Raw genomic sequence first — 16,487 nt, 5'->3', positions numbered from 1 at the left:
TATTTCCATTTTTTTATTTCAGTTTACATGATATATTCAGTTATTTTTATCAAAGCAAATTGAGATCAAAAAGTTCATTTTTTACTTAATTTTGCTTGATCTTTTTAGGTTTGCAAAAAAGTACAATTCCTTTCATCGCTGCCTGTGTTCAAGAAACATGCCCTTCGTTTAAAGAAGTAAAATAATGATGAAACTGTGAGGCATGAAATTTATTCATACTTTAAGGAAATAGGAGTAGATGAGTTTAATAAGTTCGCACTAAAATATCAAAAGTCATCAGAAAATCAAGCTATTGTTCCCTCCCTGCTTTTTGCTCTAATGTTCCCAGCCTGCAATTTTTTGTTCAACTCTGTTAAATTATGACAATTCATTTAACTTGCAGCTCCAGTTTTTCATAATAAGGAGCCGTTATGCTACAAATTATTCGTAGTTGTCACAGGAAAAGTAAATTTATTTTAACGCTGAGTACCGACTTTGTTATGTATGAGACAATTTCATAATGAAGACTGGGCATTTGAAAGCACTTAGACCAATCTTACATAATATTTTTGCTTTTTAGTCCACATCTTGCCTCAAAATATAATTACATAGCACATAAAATGGGCTTTCAATCAATATCAAAAAACGCTCTTAAACTTTGCATGTAGTGCTTGAGTGGCGATTGCGACAAACCTTTTAATCAGTAAAGTCAGGAATAAATGTTCAATTTTCGTTCTTTGACTCGCAGGTAGCTAAATATTTCAATAGACGCTGTCTATTTATCAATATTTTCTTCAATAAGCCGAAAATTGTCTCCTCTTTCTGTTCTATGTCAATGTTGGCCATCCATGTCTCTAGCACATCAATGTCTTTTTCCATTTTATGTATCATTTTCAGGATTGTGCCTGAAGGTGCTCTAATTGTCTTCTTACTCTCCAGAAAATCTTTATTGGTGACCAACTCCTCTGGACATTTTTCTTGGGTGTCTTTGTATTTTCTATTGTCATCCAACACTTCGTCAGGTTTAGATGGAATTTTACCTCGTTTAGGATAGTCGGAGTTAAATTTTTTGAACTTACTTTCATTGTCTCTTAAGCTAGTTGTCGTCAGGTTTCGGAATATGCTGCCAAATTTTTCCACTACCTCATCGCCAAAATCTCCATCTAAACAGGTTTTATTTGTCTTCACCTTTTGAATCCATCTCAGAAAACTCTCATTATCCTGGCTCAATATGACAGGCAAGATATCCTGTTTTTTTTGCTTGAATCGCTCCTCTAATTTCGATGTTTGGGATGTTTCTCTTTGAGCTTCCTCGGGAAGGAAATCATTGTCTAATCCTTTAGTTAAACTAGCGTGAACTATCTTTTTTTGAACACAAGCTTCAAGATAGTAAAATATCGCATCTTGATACTTTAAATTCGCTTCGATTATTTTTAAATACTTCCATAAATTGTCAACTTTTTGTCTCAAAATCTCATATTGATGGTTCTTTAAATTTAAATCCTGTATTCCTGCTACTACACCATCTCCTTTATTGTTGATGTCTCTTGTTTTGTTAACATTTCCTCCTTCAGTAACGTTCCTGTCATCAGCAACGTCTTTTTTATTGTTAACGTCTCTTGTAGCATCAATATTGCTTTCATTGTTTATGTCTGTCGTGTCATTAACATTTCTTTTATTGCTAATGTCTCTTTTATCATTCAAGTGTTTTTCATTGTTTTTGTTTTCCGCAGTGTGATGTTGTGTGTGAACTTCATTATTTTCTCCATCCAAAGGTTGTGCATTTTCAGGTGATTTATGTAAGTGAGGAGTGCGGGTCGTAGAGTTGACACAATTTGATCTGAAATCATCGCCTAAAGGGTTCTGAAGAATTTTTTTTGTTTCTAAGATTGGACTGTTTTTTGTTGTTTCTGGTCTATCAGTGCTCATATTGATCACATCAAAATTTCGAATAGTTTGTAACAGATGCACTTGAATTTTTTTTTGTAGTTTAAGACATCCCTCCACAGTTTTTACCAGTCCATTCAGTTTGAGAATGAATTCCTCCAACAAAATACATTCAAAATCATCCTCCTTTGATTGCTCCAAATTGAACCTGAGAATATTTTTTATGTTATGATTGTACGGTTTCTTTCTTGTCAGCTCCTCACAGCAGTTCTTATTATTCAGTGGCATGGAATTTTCTGTTTTATTGACATCATTCTCTTTCTCAATATTGTCATTAGTTTGAGCTCCTCTCACTGGTTCAACGATCGGAATTTCGATCCTCAAAGACTCAGGAGGCTCTTCCAACAGTGCAGGAAATGCTTTGAACATTCCGCTCTTTTTCAAATGGTTCTCACATGTAACAGTCTCAGAATGCTGCTTATGAAGTTCAACTGAATCAGTTGTGAAAATTTCCACCTGTTTATATGTTTTTTCAAATGTTCGACTGTTATTCGTCAATTTATTGAGTGGAATTTGACGATGTTCATCAGCTTCAGTTAATATGTTAGTTCTATCAACATCAACTTTTCCTTGCAATGTTCTGCTTTTCGTATCTTGCCCATGGATAATAGATGATGAATTGACCGAACTATCCAATGTTTCACCTTCCTCACGAACATTCTCATTTAATAGTTTTTGGTCATTATCATCAGTCTCCAATTTGTAACGATTCTTTGTCTGTCTGTCAAAACCATCGTTGTGTTGTTTAGATTTATCCACCTCAAAGAATTCTACCAATTCCCAAATGCTTTTTTTCTTTTCTTCATCATTAGCAAAATTTACTTTTGAATGATTGTCCTCTAAAGAATTATTGTTGGTCATTATTTTATTTGATGTATTTTCATAATTCGTTGAATCTGAGTTCGTTTTGGGATTGCAATATGTTTCTTCCTCTTCCATTGGCTCATCAATTGTTAAATCTCTCAACAAATGACTCTGCCCACTTATCTGCTCTGGTGTTGCGTTCAGGTTGTTCCTTTTTTCATCTTTTATTTCCACTATTGAGTGGGGGGTGTATTGCGGAAATAAATTCTCCGAAGTTTGATTATTTGTGCATGATTTTTCTTTCCCTGAAACGTATGGACTTTGCTTGGTTTTCATCTCATTTTTTACAGCAGCCAAAACGCTGTCTTGAGAAAGTTTCATAATATCCTCCGGCCTTAAAAAGTGAGTACTCAAAATCTCATCTATTTTCAAGTTTAGAAACTCGTCAGATCGCCAGCAGAGGTCTGATTGCAGGTGCTCAATTTTTTGCATTAATTCTTGTTCTCTCATGACTCGTTCTGTAAGTGCTCGTCTGAGTCTGAAATTTATTTCTTCAACTTTATCATCACCGTTACCAAGTTGCCGAGACATGCTCATATTCAAATGAGACAAAGTTTCCTCTTTTGTAGTAAGTTTCTCAATTTACGCTCGAAGTTGTTCATCGTCGTTTTCAAATTTCCCCAGCATCATACGAGAAGAAAAGGTTTGATTTTAATTACTATAAATATTATTTTTGAGATTTTTTAATAAGACTTTGGCCTCTTTTTCATTCAATTGCGGTACTTCATTTTTCATGAAAGAATGATTTTGCCACAGCCAGTGGTTGTTTTCAAAGGTCTCAGCTGGATCAAAACAATTTTTGAAAAGCTCTGTTATTCGCTATATGCTTGATTTTAAACCGTGTAAATTGCAAAATCATTGATTGGCGACTCATTAAAGAAAAACTCCTATCGCAGAAAATTCTCTGTAACTTAAGCTCAATATATTCACTGCTTTGTGCAAATAATAAGGATAATAATATGCTTAATGGAGACACAAACCTCCAAACTTCTGTCACATGAAGAACAGGAGCAGAAACCGTAAAATTTATATTAAATTAATGCATCACTGTTGGAGTAAGTTTATGAGAAATTCTAACTCAACACACTGTATCGTGGAAAATCAGGAATACATAAAGCCAATATTTTAAGGGTTATGGGTTCAGCTCGCACTCAAAGAGAAAAGAATTTCTTTTTTTCCCGTTTATTGATATTGTCATGCCAGTGCTAGAACAGCTGTCTATAGAGGTACGCACGTATGTACCTCAAGGATAAATATGCGCATCTTTCGTTTGGCGCCAAGAATTCATATTTTCTCATGTTCTTCGTAGCGACAAGCACGCCAATCTGCGCTTGCAAAATTAAACTATGAATAACTTCCCCTGTGTCCTCAGCAATCTTCTAGTACCATTCCGAATTCCTCAAAAGCATTCAATCTATGGAAAATGTATGTTACATTCAGGTTTGATCAACTGCTTGCAAGATCTGTCGAACTGAAGATTGAAGTTTTTTTCTGTCATCTAATTAAATGTTCTGTTTAGTTCAGTGATTTTTTTTAGGATGCTCTCCTGCGTTAAGCACTTTTCGATCGCAGGCTCATCAGTCATCGATTTTTGTTGCGTCAACAATTGAACATAACCTCAAATTCCCGTCCACGTGAAGTTGCTGCGAATACCGAAGTTTTCCAGTTTTCCTAATTTTAATTAATTTTCCTCTGTTTTATCCGCCTTTGTGTTTAGTTTCAGACTCTTAAATTCTAGTGAGCTACTCAGTGAATTTATTGTGTTATCATCATGGGTAAAATAAAGAAACCCAAGAAGCGTGGAGGTCGTCAAAACTTAGAAGAACAGATCAACTCTGAAAAGCGCGTCACAGATAAATTCCGAATCAAATTTAGAGATGAAATTGAAGAAAAAGATGAAGATGTGAGTATTCAGTTTATCTATACAGTGTATGTATTACACCAAGGGTTCTGAAGATAGGTATGAAATTCAATATATTCAAAGTTGTCTTCATGTTGTGCAGATAGTAAGTACAGAGATAAAAATGGAGCGCTAGCGAATATAAGCAGAGGATACCACTACAGCAGAATTGTACCTACATGAGTGTGAATACAGATAAATTTTGGTTTTCGATAAGTTGATCAATTTCATCTTCTCACCTAGTTACTGAAACTGCTATTTGCCTCAGCAGATGTCAAGGGTCGTATCTGTATGAGCAGGTACTCAACTTACGAATCTGACATCTCTGATTTGAAAACTTTCTGAAGTAACCAATACATTCTTTGAGTAAATCAATACATCATTTTCTCTCTAAGTACCAGTGTCCAGATAATTTTACTTTTTACCCGACGGAAGCATAAATACACAAAATTTATGGGTAGTAAGCATAAGTATAGTGTATGGGAATGCCCACAGAGAAATACTTAAGGTTTTTAAATTGATCCATGAGAAGAAAATTAGTTTATTAAAATTGAGGACTTTTGCAAGAGACTCAGTAAAAATCATCAGCAACTCTCAAACCAAGAATATATTTGTTTTTACTCGGGTAAGTACAGCCTTGAATATATTTCATGTTCAGCCGTGGCCATCCTCACCTTGTTAAAACGTATTAGGAAAGAAATGTTAACAGAGAAACTGTTGGAAAAGTTTCATATTTCAACCTTCTTAATCTTTAATTATTTTTGTTTTCAGTATGTTGATCCAAAATTGTCAAGGAAGATTTTACGACAGGCGAAGCAACAACAAGAAGAAATTGCTGAAGAGTTTGGCCTAACAGGTTTGTTCACTTTCATAGCTCTTGGTTACAATATGCCTCTGCTCTTATCATTTTTCGGTACTGAATTTTCTCTAATTTCGCTCCGTAAGCAGTCAACAGTGTTGTAATCGAATAAAAGCTTTTGATTCCACTCTCGTATTGACGCAAATTGGTGGGAGAAATTTATTGTACCGACCAACGGTGGCTCATATTTTCTGATTGTTTACCCAGCCCCTAAGCTTATGCCTAGAGCTCTCATGGTGTATTAGATATTAGCTGTTAATTTGCATCTCCGTTACCCCCCATTTTTAAACTTGTATCCATTTATCTAGCACCTATCTTGCACTATGTATCTAAAATACTAACGACACTAATATAATTTTTGGGAAAAATATTCAGGGTCTTACTATGTGTTTTTGAACTCAGTTTCCCATCGGTAATAGTAGATTGTTAGAAAAACAGATGGATAGATTCGTATTTTTTATTGATATTTTCAACCCTACAAAAAAGTGTTACTTACAATCACAACTTTGAGCCTGCAGCGCATTTGCATCGGTAGCGCTTTCCATAAATATGTGTAAGCATTAGTTATTTTTATCTACTCTTATTATCCATGAGAAGGAATACTTACCATTACATAGGTAAATATGATGAAATAATTCATTAAGAGAATCGATTTTCTTGTTTTCCAGGACCTGAAGTTGTACCCACTACCAAATTAGGCAATGACATTGCTGGGGATGATTCAGATGCTGATGATGAAGATCATATGCCAGAATCTGCTGGTGATGAATTTTTCGATGATATTGTAAGTTTAAATTTTGCTCTTTATCTTTTTAGTGTATTTTTCAAAGGAAATATATTATTGTGTTTTTCCTTGTCACTTTTAGCTCTCTAACATTACCCCAATTAAGCCATTAAACAAGGGCTTATTTAGAAAAGAAGTTGCATTTTTCCTCTTCAAAATCCTACGCTTCTAAGAAGAAGAGAAGAAAATCCTACGCAGGAAACGATCCAAACAATGTGAAGTTTGGAAATCAACTCCTAAAAGAGATATTATATAGTATTTTAACACAGATCAAATCAAAGTTAAGTTAGATTATACAAATGACATCATTTGTATTTTTATCATGTAACAAATGCTAATTGAGGCACTGGATGCAAAAAGGGCACTTCTCGGTCGCAGTATTTCAGAGTCTTCTCTAATATCTTATTCATTGTAAGGAAAGTGAATGCATCCATTTCACTAAAAATGCTACTGAATATTCCTTATGATTCTACAATTTTCTATAGAAAGAATTCTGGAAAAATCTTCCATTATAGTCTTCTCCAAGGGATTAATTGGCAACAGAGATGCTGAAACACCGCAATCGAGAAGTGCCCTTTTCGCATCAAGTGCCTCAATTGTAAACACTTATATCTTGTTTAGGAGTCGATTTCTAGACCTCCCTCCGTGGAATTAGTTTTTTCTCGTGGAATTTTGAAGAGGAAACATGATGCGTAGTGCTTTTATTCAAACTACATCTAGAGGCCCATTTTTAAAAATGTAAACACTTTATTTGAGAGTTGAGAGTTTATTTTGGAGTTGATAAAATGTGGCACCGGTAAACTATTTGAACATCTGAGGAAACTCATGCAAGACTGTTTGCATGGTTCCGAAATACCAAAGGATTGGAAGGAATCTTGGATTACTCCCAGTCATAAGAAAGGTAGTAAGCAGGATTGCGACAACTACAGAGGTATATCGGTCACAGGAACCTTGAGCAAGGTCTACGGTAAAATTCTCAAGGCAAAGGTCGAAGAGGTTTGGAACGGCCAGGAAGCCGAAGAACAGGCTGGTTTTAGAGCCAGTAGGTCTACCGTCGACCATTTGTTCACCATTACCCAGGTCATCGAGAAGAAAAGGGCGGTCAGCCAGGAGCTGCACTTGGTGTTTGTGGATCTTCAGAAAGCTTATGACAGCGTGCCGTTAGTGAAGCTTTGGGAAGCCTTGGAAAAAAGGGGTTTTAGCAAAGGACTTGTGGGGGCAATTAAATCATTTTATAATGGGACGATAGCAAAAATTAAATGTCGTGGAGAGTTGTCCGGAGGTTTTTTCGTCACAAAAGGGCTAAAACAAGGCTGTTGTTTGTCACCAACACTATTTAAGGTATACCTAGAGCACGTTTTAGAGGAATGGAAAAAGAAGGTTGCAGGAATGGGCGTTCCACTCCTTGATGGGCAGACCCTTTATACTCTATGCTTTGCCGATGACCAGATCGTTGTAGCTCAAGATGAGGAAGATGCAGATTACATGACGCGGAAGTTGGTCGAAGAATATCGGAAATGGGGCATGGACGTTAGTGTGTCCAAGACAGAGAAGCTGGTCGTGGGAGCAGCGCATCAACGGCAAAGCATAGAGCTTGAGGATGGACGGCGCATCGAAGAGTGTGACGAGTATAAGTATCTCGGTGTTTGGCTCGATCAGGATGGAAGGATGGATAGAGCAATTAAGGACAAGATCATCCAGGGCAGGAGAGCCATCGCGATGCTGAACGGGGTGCTCTGGGATCAGAGCATCTCAAAGGCAAACAAGCACCGGATATATGACGCCATCGTTAAAAGTATCGTGCTCTATGGTAGTGAAGTGTGGCCTTTGACGAAAAGAACGCAAGAAATGTTGAGGGCAACTGAAATGGATTTTTGGCGGCGATCTGCCGGCATTTCGAGACGGGACCGTGTCCGTAATGAGAGAATTCGCCAGGTGATGAAGGTTGAGAAAGATATCGTGCACGACGTCATGTCCAGGCAGTTATGCTGGTATGGACATGTGCAAAGAATGTCGGAGGAGAGGTTGCCCAAACAAGTTTTGGATTGGGTACCACCTGGGAAGAGGCGACGGGGACGTCCCGTAAAGGGTTGGGGGAAGACAGGCATATGTGGCGTTTGGGTGTCGCCAGAGTGCGTTATAAAGCGACTTTATGTATGTAAACACTTTATTTACCATGTGTGGCATCAACATTATAAAATCTACTTACTCTCCGCCTCTGACTACTTCATCAAAAGCAGTGCATAGCTTTGTGCCTTTTTGACTAAGAAAAGTTTCATTATCACGTTCCAGCTGTGTATCCCATTTTTTCAGCTTCTAAGGAATCCTTCTTTCAGGAATTCTGTCAACGGTTTAATGGAGCTCTAAACTTATTCTCTGTGGATTTTCCTAACTATTTTGTTTTGTCTTTTAGCAAGTTGATGAAGAGGACGAAAAGGCTCTCGAGAAATTCATGTCAGCCAACCCAGCCCCCAGGTTAACGTTGGCTGACCTCATCAAAGACAAAATCACTGAAAAGAAAACTGAACTCACCACGCAGTTTACCGATAAAGAAAGTAAGTTTTTGAAACCTATACATTAATTTGTAAAGAAATGTTTCTTCCTTTTACCTCTGTACCTAATAACCCTCATTTCAGCCTCTTAAGCAGAGAAAAAGTAAAATAGTGTTGCTACTTTCTGAAGAATTAGGAGCTGTGTACTTCAAATAATTGGCGATTCTGCTGCTTTGGTTAACTTCATAGAAAACTTGATTTTCTGGTTGTGATAAAATTCATTGGTATACCCTTTGGTTTTGTGAAATGTTGGTAGAAATGCATCAAGGCATGAAAGAAAATGGAGGAAGTATTTCGCAGATCGCAATTTATCTGTTGTTTTTCTGTGTGGAAAAAAATGATGGCATTTGAAATAATGGATGATTTTAATAATTTTGCATTCGGCAACAGTGACAAATGCGTCATTTATAGAAGCTATAAAATGGTCTACTTCCAATACAGCTTTGATCAATTTAGACGTCCAATTATGACTCTGTAACTTCAATAGAGCGCTTACTGATTTTAAAAAGTTCTTTCTTTTCTATTTTCCTACATGAAAAGTAAACCAATCAATGTAATGACTTTGTCTGTCTGAGTGTATACTAATTCTGATCCTCTTCCATTACTAGGTTTAGTCATGCAAGATATTGATCCAAAAGTAAAAGAACTGTATATCGGTGTCAGAGATGTTCTAATCAAATACAGGAGTGGAAAATTACCCAAAGCCTTCAAAATAGTCCCAAAACTGAATAATTGGGAGCAAATCCTTTACTTGACAGGTAATGTTTTTCAGGATCAACTTTTAAAAAACTCCGCCTGTACTGTCTTCTATAGGGAGTGCTGCCGGTCCCAAGCCCGGGCTAAGGAGGAGGGTTCGGCGGTGAGGCTAGCAACCTGCCGCCGGTAAAAACACACAATCTGCTCAAAGAAGCAAAAAGAAGCCTCGGTACCAGACTTTAACGGATTTACGACCCAAAGATTTACGGAAAACGGATAAACGGATTAAAATGGCTCAACGATTGAGAATCGCTACATGGAACGTGAAATCATGGAATAAGAAGGACCAAGAAATCGTCTCGGAAATAGAAGAAAGAAAAATCGATGTCTGTGCTCTGAGCGAAACAAAAAGAAAAGGCGCTGGCACTGTGATGCGCGGAAATTACCTGCTTCTGTATAAAGGTGCAAATAAGAACGAAAGAGCATATGCCGGTGTTGGAATATTAATTCATAAAAATCTCGTTGACAACATCACTGATATCAAATACATAAGCGAAAGGATGCTCCTTGTAGAGCTTAATCTAGGCTGTGAGAAGCTGAACTTGCTATCTGTTTATGCACCGGATACAGGAAGAGCGAAGCAGGAACGAGACAACTTCTACCGCGATTTACAAAAAGTCATAGATACTATACCGGTGCGCGAGAAATTAATCATGTTAGGTGACTGGAATGCTCGAGTTGGAGACAGCGTGGTGCCTGGAGTGAAGAACAGATTTAACGAGCCTACTCTGAATGACAGCGGTAGAGAATTAGTAGAATTTTGCTCCGTTAACGAATTAAGAATAAACAATACGTTCTTTGATCATCCTAGACAACATAAGATCACCTACACCAATAGTAGAGGTCAGACGTCCATGATTGACTATGTTATCAGCAATCGGCAGCTGCATCCGCAGCAAGTACTGGATGTTCGAACTTTATCATCTGCAAATGCCGGCACAGATCACGGACTCGTCTTATGCGAACTGCGATTGAGTCTGAATCCAGTAAAGAGGCGTCCAGTAATAGTGCAGAAATTGTGTGCTGAGAAGCTGTCAGACCTCTCTATAAGAGGACTTTACCGATCGAGATTACGCGGAAAACTGGAGAGTCCACCCAGTGATTCTTCGACAGCTGATGAACTATGGCAACATATCAAGTCAAAAGTGCTAGAAGCAGCGGAAGAAGCCGTTGGTTGGCGAAAAGTGAACAAGAATCGCATGAATAACCGAACACCGTGGTTTTGCGACGAGGTCAAGGAAGCGGCGAAGATAAAGAAAGAAGCTTTCCTCAAATACAAATCCAATCCAACCCCTCAAGAACACGAGATATATGCAAGAATCCGCAACGCGACCAATGAAAAAATAACGAAAATCAAAGAGAATTACTGGGAAGGATATACGAAAGGCATGGAGCGTGACTTTTATGGAGCTCAGAGGAAAATGTGGGGTGCACTCCGAAACCAGCGAAAAGAAATTTGTGAATATAAGCGTGTCCAGCATGTAGATAAGGAGCAATGGTTTAAATATTTCTCTGAACTGTATGATGAAAGCAATACAGACTCCAATGGAAATTTAGAATTCAGAAATGAAGATAGTGTGAACATAACCTTGGACATGGTAACAAGAGCTATCCACCGGCTCAAATTAAGGAAGTCACCTGGACCAGATAGTATAGGCAATGAATTTTTGAAATATGGCGGTGGCACTTTGGCCAAGCACATCCATCATTTGTTCTCTAAAATCTTACAGGAAAAGAAAGTTCCAGACGAATGGAAGGATAGCCACACGATCCCAATCTTCAAGAAAGGAAATAAGCTTCTACCAGAGAACTACCGCGGCATTACGCTGCTCAATACCTGTTTGAAGCTTTTCACTACTGTAATTAAGAACATTTTAGAGGAAATTGTAGACGCGGCTGAAGAGCAGCAAGGCTTCCGGAGGAATAGAGGAACTACTGATGCCATATTTATGATTCGTCAACTATCGGAGAAGGCTATCGAATTTAATAAGCCACTCTTCCTATGCTTTGTAGACCTTGAAAAAGCATTTGATCGCGTACGAAAACAGGATGTGCTGCAGATATTAAATGAGAGAAATGTTCCCAGATGCTTGATAGAGTTAGTTAAAGATTTAAATACTAACACGAGGACCCAAATTATTACCGCTGAAGGTCTCTCGGATGCCATCGTCATAAATAAGGGAGTGAGACAGGGTGATTCGCTGAGCGCATTTCTCTTCAACTTAGTGATGGACAAACTAATTCGCGCCGTGCGACCAAGGCGAGGATATACGCTTAGGAACAGAAATATTAATATCATTTGTTATGCTGACGATGCTGTGCTCATAGCAGATTCGGAAGATGAACTGCAAAGAATCTTGCATACATTTAATATGACAGCCAAGAAGTACAATATGAAAGTATCCGCCGCTAAGACAAAAAGTATGGTAGTCAGTAGAAACCCTATACGATGCAAGTTGGAAGTAGATGGTAAAATGATCGAACAAGTGATGGAGTTTAAATATCTTGGAGCATTGCTGACAAGTGCAAAGGACTTAGGAACCGAAGTGCGAGACCAGGCACTCAAGGCGGCGAGAGTTGCCGGATGCCTCAACGAGATGGTGTGGCGCAACAAATACATGGCCCGAGAAAGTAAAGTCAGAGTCTATAAAACAATCGTTAGACCAGTGTTAACATTTGCCACAGAGACCAGGGCCGAGACAAAGCGCACCAAACAACAATTCCGCACCGTTGAAATGAAGGTCTTAAGAAAAATAGCGGGCTTTACACTTTGGGATCATCAGACCAACGAGTCCATCAGAGATGCTTGTAATGTGCAAGATGTAGCCAAGTGGACTAGGATGAGGAGAAAGATGTGGTCGGAGCACGTTGACAGAATGGATGAAGAGAGACTGGCAAAAGTTTGTATGACTGGACAACCCATAGGGAAAAGACTGCCTGGACGACCGCCTAAGAGATGGGCACAAAGCTGGCTCTCTTCTCCTGAAGATGATTGAATGTTCCTGTTGCTATTTGTTTTATTGACTTGACGAATCTTTACAGATAATTATTAAATTTTTAATATTTTGTGCTTGGCACTCGAAGGCTTGACAAACAGGGCCATGCCCTAGTCGTTAGTAGAAGAAGAAGAAGAGAACTTTTAAAACTTTCAAAATTCTTTCTTTGCAATGTAATATTCTCAGATTCTCCTGTTCCATTCAAGGTCGTATTAACACATTTTATTGAAAACAACCATTGAATTTTTTTTCCCACCCGCAGAAAAAGTTCCAATTTTTTATTCTAAATTTAAATGAAAATTACAACTTGAAAAAAAAAACCGCATTAAGTTTTAACTGAGTCCGTGTATCAATTCTTCCAAGAAAAAGTGAAACAGCTGCTTCAAAGTATTTACAAAAACCCCTCCAGTAACAAACTATTTTTTGCCACAAAACTAAGTTGGATAATGACTTTTCAATAATTAAAACTTTGACAATTTTAATTTAAACCAATGATTTATATCGCATGCTGACTTACAGCAGCTTTTGTACCCTTCAGCTCTGGTAGTGAAAAGGTTAATCAAATTGGCATTTGTGCAAGACTCAGAAACAGTCAAGCAAAAAATCAGTCATATAATTGAAGATAAAGCTCTTCTTCTTGTTTTTTTTAGTGGCTTTTACTCCAGTAAAGGAGCCTACAGGCATCTAGAGACATCTATTGTAATTTGAAGGAAAAGCTCTTATGGTTATGTTATTTCCCTATCCAGGTCTATTTTCGCATCAAATTTTTTCACCTTTTATCAATACAGAGTTTGATTTGTTACAGAACCTCATCGCTGGAGTGCCGCTGCAATGTATCAAGCAACAAGAATTTTTGCATCTAACCTTAAGGAAAAAATGGCGCAAAGGTTTTATAATCTGGTGCTCTTACCCCGAGCAAGGGATGATATTCAAGAATTTAAAAGACTGAATTTCCACATCTTTCAAGCTCTTAGGAAAGCTTTGTTTAAGCCTGCAGCATTTATGAAAGGCATTCTACTCCCTCTCTGTGAGGTAGGCTTTTATTGAAGTAGACTTCATAACAGTCAAGATACTATGAAAGATTTCATGGTGCCAGTTAACTTTTATGGATTTTTTCTTTTAATTCTGAGATGCTACTTCCATAAGAGAAATACATTTTTAATGATGAAAATATAATCACCAAAGTTTTAAAGCACTGAACAGAATTTTTTTAATACAAATTTTTTAAAAGTCTCTAAAAGCACTCACCACTCATCCGGTTTTTTTCTTTCACGGAATTTTTCTGTTTTAAAGACAAAGCAAGCGGTCAGTGCTTTTTATGGCTGTTCCAGTGTCCTTTTTACAAATGTTCCCAGAAGAATAAAAAGAGACTAACAAATTTTACTCCTTTGCAAAAAATTAAGCGCTTTATTTTGTCAATCGCTTTTCAAGCATGTATTTGCTTACGATCCGGAAGAAACAGTTAGAGATTTCAATCTATGACTAGATTTTTGAACGTCAAAGGGTCCAAGCGTTTCCTCTTCAAATTCTTTGTTAAAATTAACTCCTCGCTTTTATCTAGATGGAGTGTGAATTTAACGCTCAAAATAATGATGGCAGGTGTCCTTCTGCCTTGTGCTAATAAAAACTGGCCCCCCTATCAGTCGTGTGGAGGGGAAATTTCTGGTTCGCGAATTGTTGACTACACAAATTACTGACCCTGCTTGTCCAGTTTTATTACTGTGATATTTTCATTCATGATTTCTCCTCTTTTTTTTACAGAGTGGAACATGCACCTTACGGGAGGCTATCATCATTGGTTCTGTGGTGGCCAAGAACTCAATTCCAATGCTCCACTCAGCAGCCGCTATCTTAAAATTAGCAGAAATGGATTACAATGGTGCCAACTCAATATTCCTAAGAATTCTATTTGATAAAAAATATGCACTTCCTTACCGAGTTGTTGATGCAGCAGTCTTTCACTTTTTAAGGTAAATGTCATTAAAACTGTATAATTGAAGTGTTTAAAACTTTCTAATCGAAAATTCAAAATCTTTGATTAATTTTTAACTCTTAGGGGCATATTTCTTTTTCCTCCTAATTTTTATGGTCCCACTTTCTCATGATTTGTATTTTAAAAAACTAAGTACGAAATTTTAGACTCATGAATGGGGAAAAAAATAACAACAGAGTTAGTTTGCATTAAAGTATTTGCACCCCTGCTAAGGGGGTGCACATATTTAACCTCGTCTACACAGTTTATGTCAATGAAAATGTAAATTAGTTAGTAAAGACAACCTTTTAATCATCATTAGTACATATTGCAGAAACCAAGTTGGAAATTATTTCATAAATAATTCTTTTTAATATGAATTTGATATGCTCTTATAATTATTCGCAAGTCAATCTTGCAGTAAGTGTAATGGCTTACCAGGGAGTCGAGAGTCAAGATCAGAAATGAAAATTAGTACAACCATCGTAATATTAATCATGTTTTTATTAATTATGCTTTTCAGGTTCGAAAGAGACCCCCGCGAGCTCCCAGTCCTGTGGCACCAAGCCCTGTTGACCTTTTGTCAGCGGTACAAGGGCGATATCAGTTCGGAGCAAAAAGAAGCCCTACTCAAGTTGCTGAGGAGTCAAAGTCATCCTACAATCTCTGCAGAAATCAGACGTGAGTTGAATAGCGCCAAGTGTCGCGATCTTGAATTGGCTGAACCACCCGCTGCTGCCGTGGAATTGTAAATGATCCGAAAATTAATGTTATCTATCTTGTACAAATGTAAGATTAAGTTCTCTTTTTTCAAGGGAAAATAAAAATTTAAATCTTTTTGTTACCAGTTGCTTTGGTTCTTTGCTCTACGTTGAATCCAATAATTTCATCTTTGCCTTAGAAGACAGTAACATATTAAAATAAGACCCGGATTTACTTGCACAATTTGGCACTACCTTAAGAGTCTGACAAAAATACTCATGTATCGAAAACAAAATATGCTTAATCATCTAGTTAGGATAGGCAAAAGAAAGTCAAAACGAGGTTTTTTAAAAAAAAAAAAAAGTACAAAATTTATTCAATAACAAGTATGTATAACAATTAAATCTGAAGTGAGATGAGCATTGAAAGGAATATTATACCAGTGAATATTATGGGGCGAGATATTTATCAATCCATGTCTTTGCTTGTAGATAAGTGAAAGGAGAAAGCTCCTGTAAATTTGTCTTTACTTTCAATTTGTTAACTTTTTTGTTGATATGATTTTTCAATTGATAAGCTTTCATTTGAACTTGTTTGATTTGTTATCATGAATTGCAAGTGGAATTGTCAGCTTAAACTTAAACTGTTCAAAGTTTTCAATTTTAGTTCTTGGCGAGGGGGAAGAGTTGGTCATAAGGAACTGTGAGGAACACTTGGTTGAGTACAGGGCGGGCAACTTTGTCAAATCCAGACTCAGCAAAAGGTAACATGGCTTCATACAGGACTCGCCAGAATTGGTTGACAAAAGTCAGGGCGACTTGGCCTGTAAACAGAAAGGAAAATTAGTTATTGAGCATCTCTCATTTTTTTTTTTGGTGTGATTTACAACAATGAACTAAAAAAGTCCATTCGCATTTTGGTCTGAACCCTGGATAGGATAATTGACATCGTTTCTAAGACCCGTTTCAAAATGTTTATCGATAGCTAAGGAAAAATACCCTCTAACAGATAATTTTGGCGAAAATGAATTAACGACTTTGCTGCATTCTACAGTATAAAATACGCAAGTTGATGTTTTTCGTTGTGTCCGATTTTGCATGGGAAGGATGTAATGACTCTGTAATGCTTCTAAAAAAATTACAAACCTTATGTTAAAGTACAAAAATTGCAAAGTTT

The 16,487-nt window shown here is 37.2% G+C and overlaps 2 protein-coding genes across 2 annotated transcripts in view; one reads left to right on the top strand and one right to left on the bottom strand.

Moving 5' to 3' along the window:
• The first annotated feature begins 4,423 nt into the window (after nt 1–4,423).
• Nucleotides 4,424–15,453, top strand: bys (Bystin). The gene is made up of 8 exons (XM_019060657.2): nt 4,424–4,693; nt 5,462–5,546; nt 6,218–6,333; nt 8,747–8,888; nt 9,494–9,643; nt 13,443–13,669; nt 14,399–14,607; nt 15,133–15,453. Exons 1-8 carry the CDS (start codon nt 4,562–4,564, stop codon nt 15,359–15,361), a joined length of 1,290 nt encoding a protein of 429 aa, XP_018916202.2. The 5' UTR covers nt 4,424–4,561; the 3' UTR covers nt 15,362–15,453.
• A 518-nt stretch (nt 15,454–15,971) lies between these two features.
• LOC109043459 (protein takeout) overlaps nt 15,972–16,487 on the bottom strand; it is a 32,927-nt gene continuing 32,411 nt past the window's right edge. The window contains exon 6 of the mRNA XM_019060658.2: nt 15,972–16,134. Coding sequence (XP_018916203.2) covers nt 15,974–16,134 — 161 coding nt within the window. The 3' untranslated portion in view covers nt 15,972–15,973. The remainder of the gene's footprint in view (nt 16,135–16,487) is intronic.

Source organism: Bemisia tabaci, chromosome 7, assembly GCF_918797505.1.
Source record: "Bemisia tabaci chromosome 7, PGI_BMITA_v3".
Taxonomy (NCBI): domain Eukaryota; kingdom Metazoa; phylum Arthropoda; class Insecta; order Hemiptera; family Aleyrodidae; genus Bemisia; species Bemisia tabaci.
The sequence above is the reverse complement of the archived record's forward strand: the minus strand, read 5'-3'. Positions and strand labels throughout refer to the sequence as shown.

Bases quoted from the DNA above. Each gene is read 5' to 3' on its own strand.
- bys (XM_019060657.2), top strand. From the start codon at position 4,562: ATGGGTAAAATAAAGAAACCCAAGAAGCGTGGAGGTCGTCAAAACTTA. The intron at 4,694-5,461 runs GTGAGTATTCAG...TTTTGTTTTCAG, and splicing joins TTGAAGAAAAAGATGAAGAT to TATGTTGATCCAAAATTGTC. The intron at 13,670-14,398 runs GTAGGCTTTTAT...TTTTTTTTACAG, and splicing joins TTCTACTCCCTCTCTGTGAG to AGTGGAACATGCACCTTACG.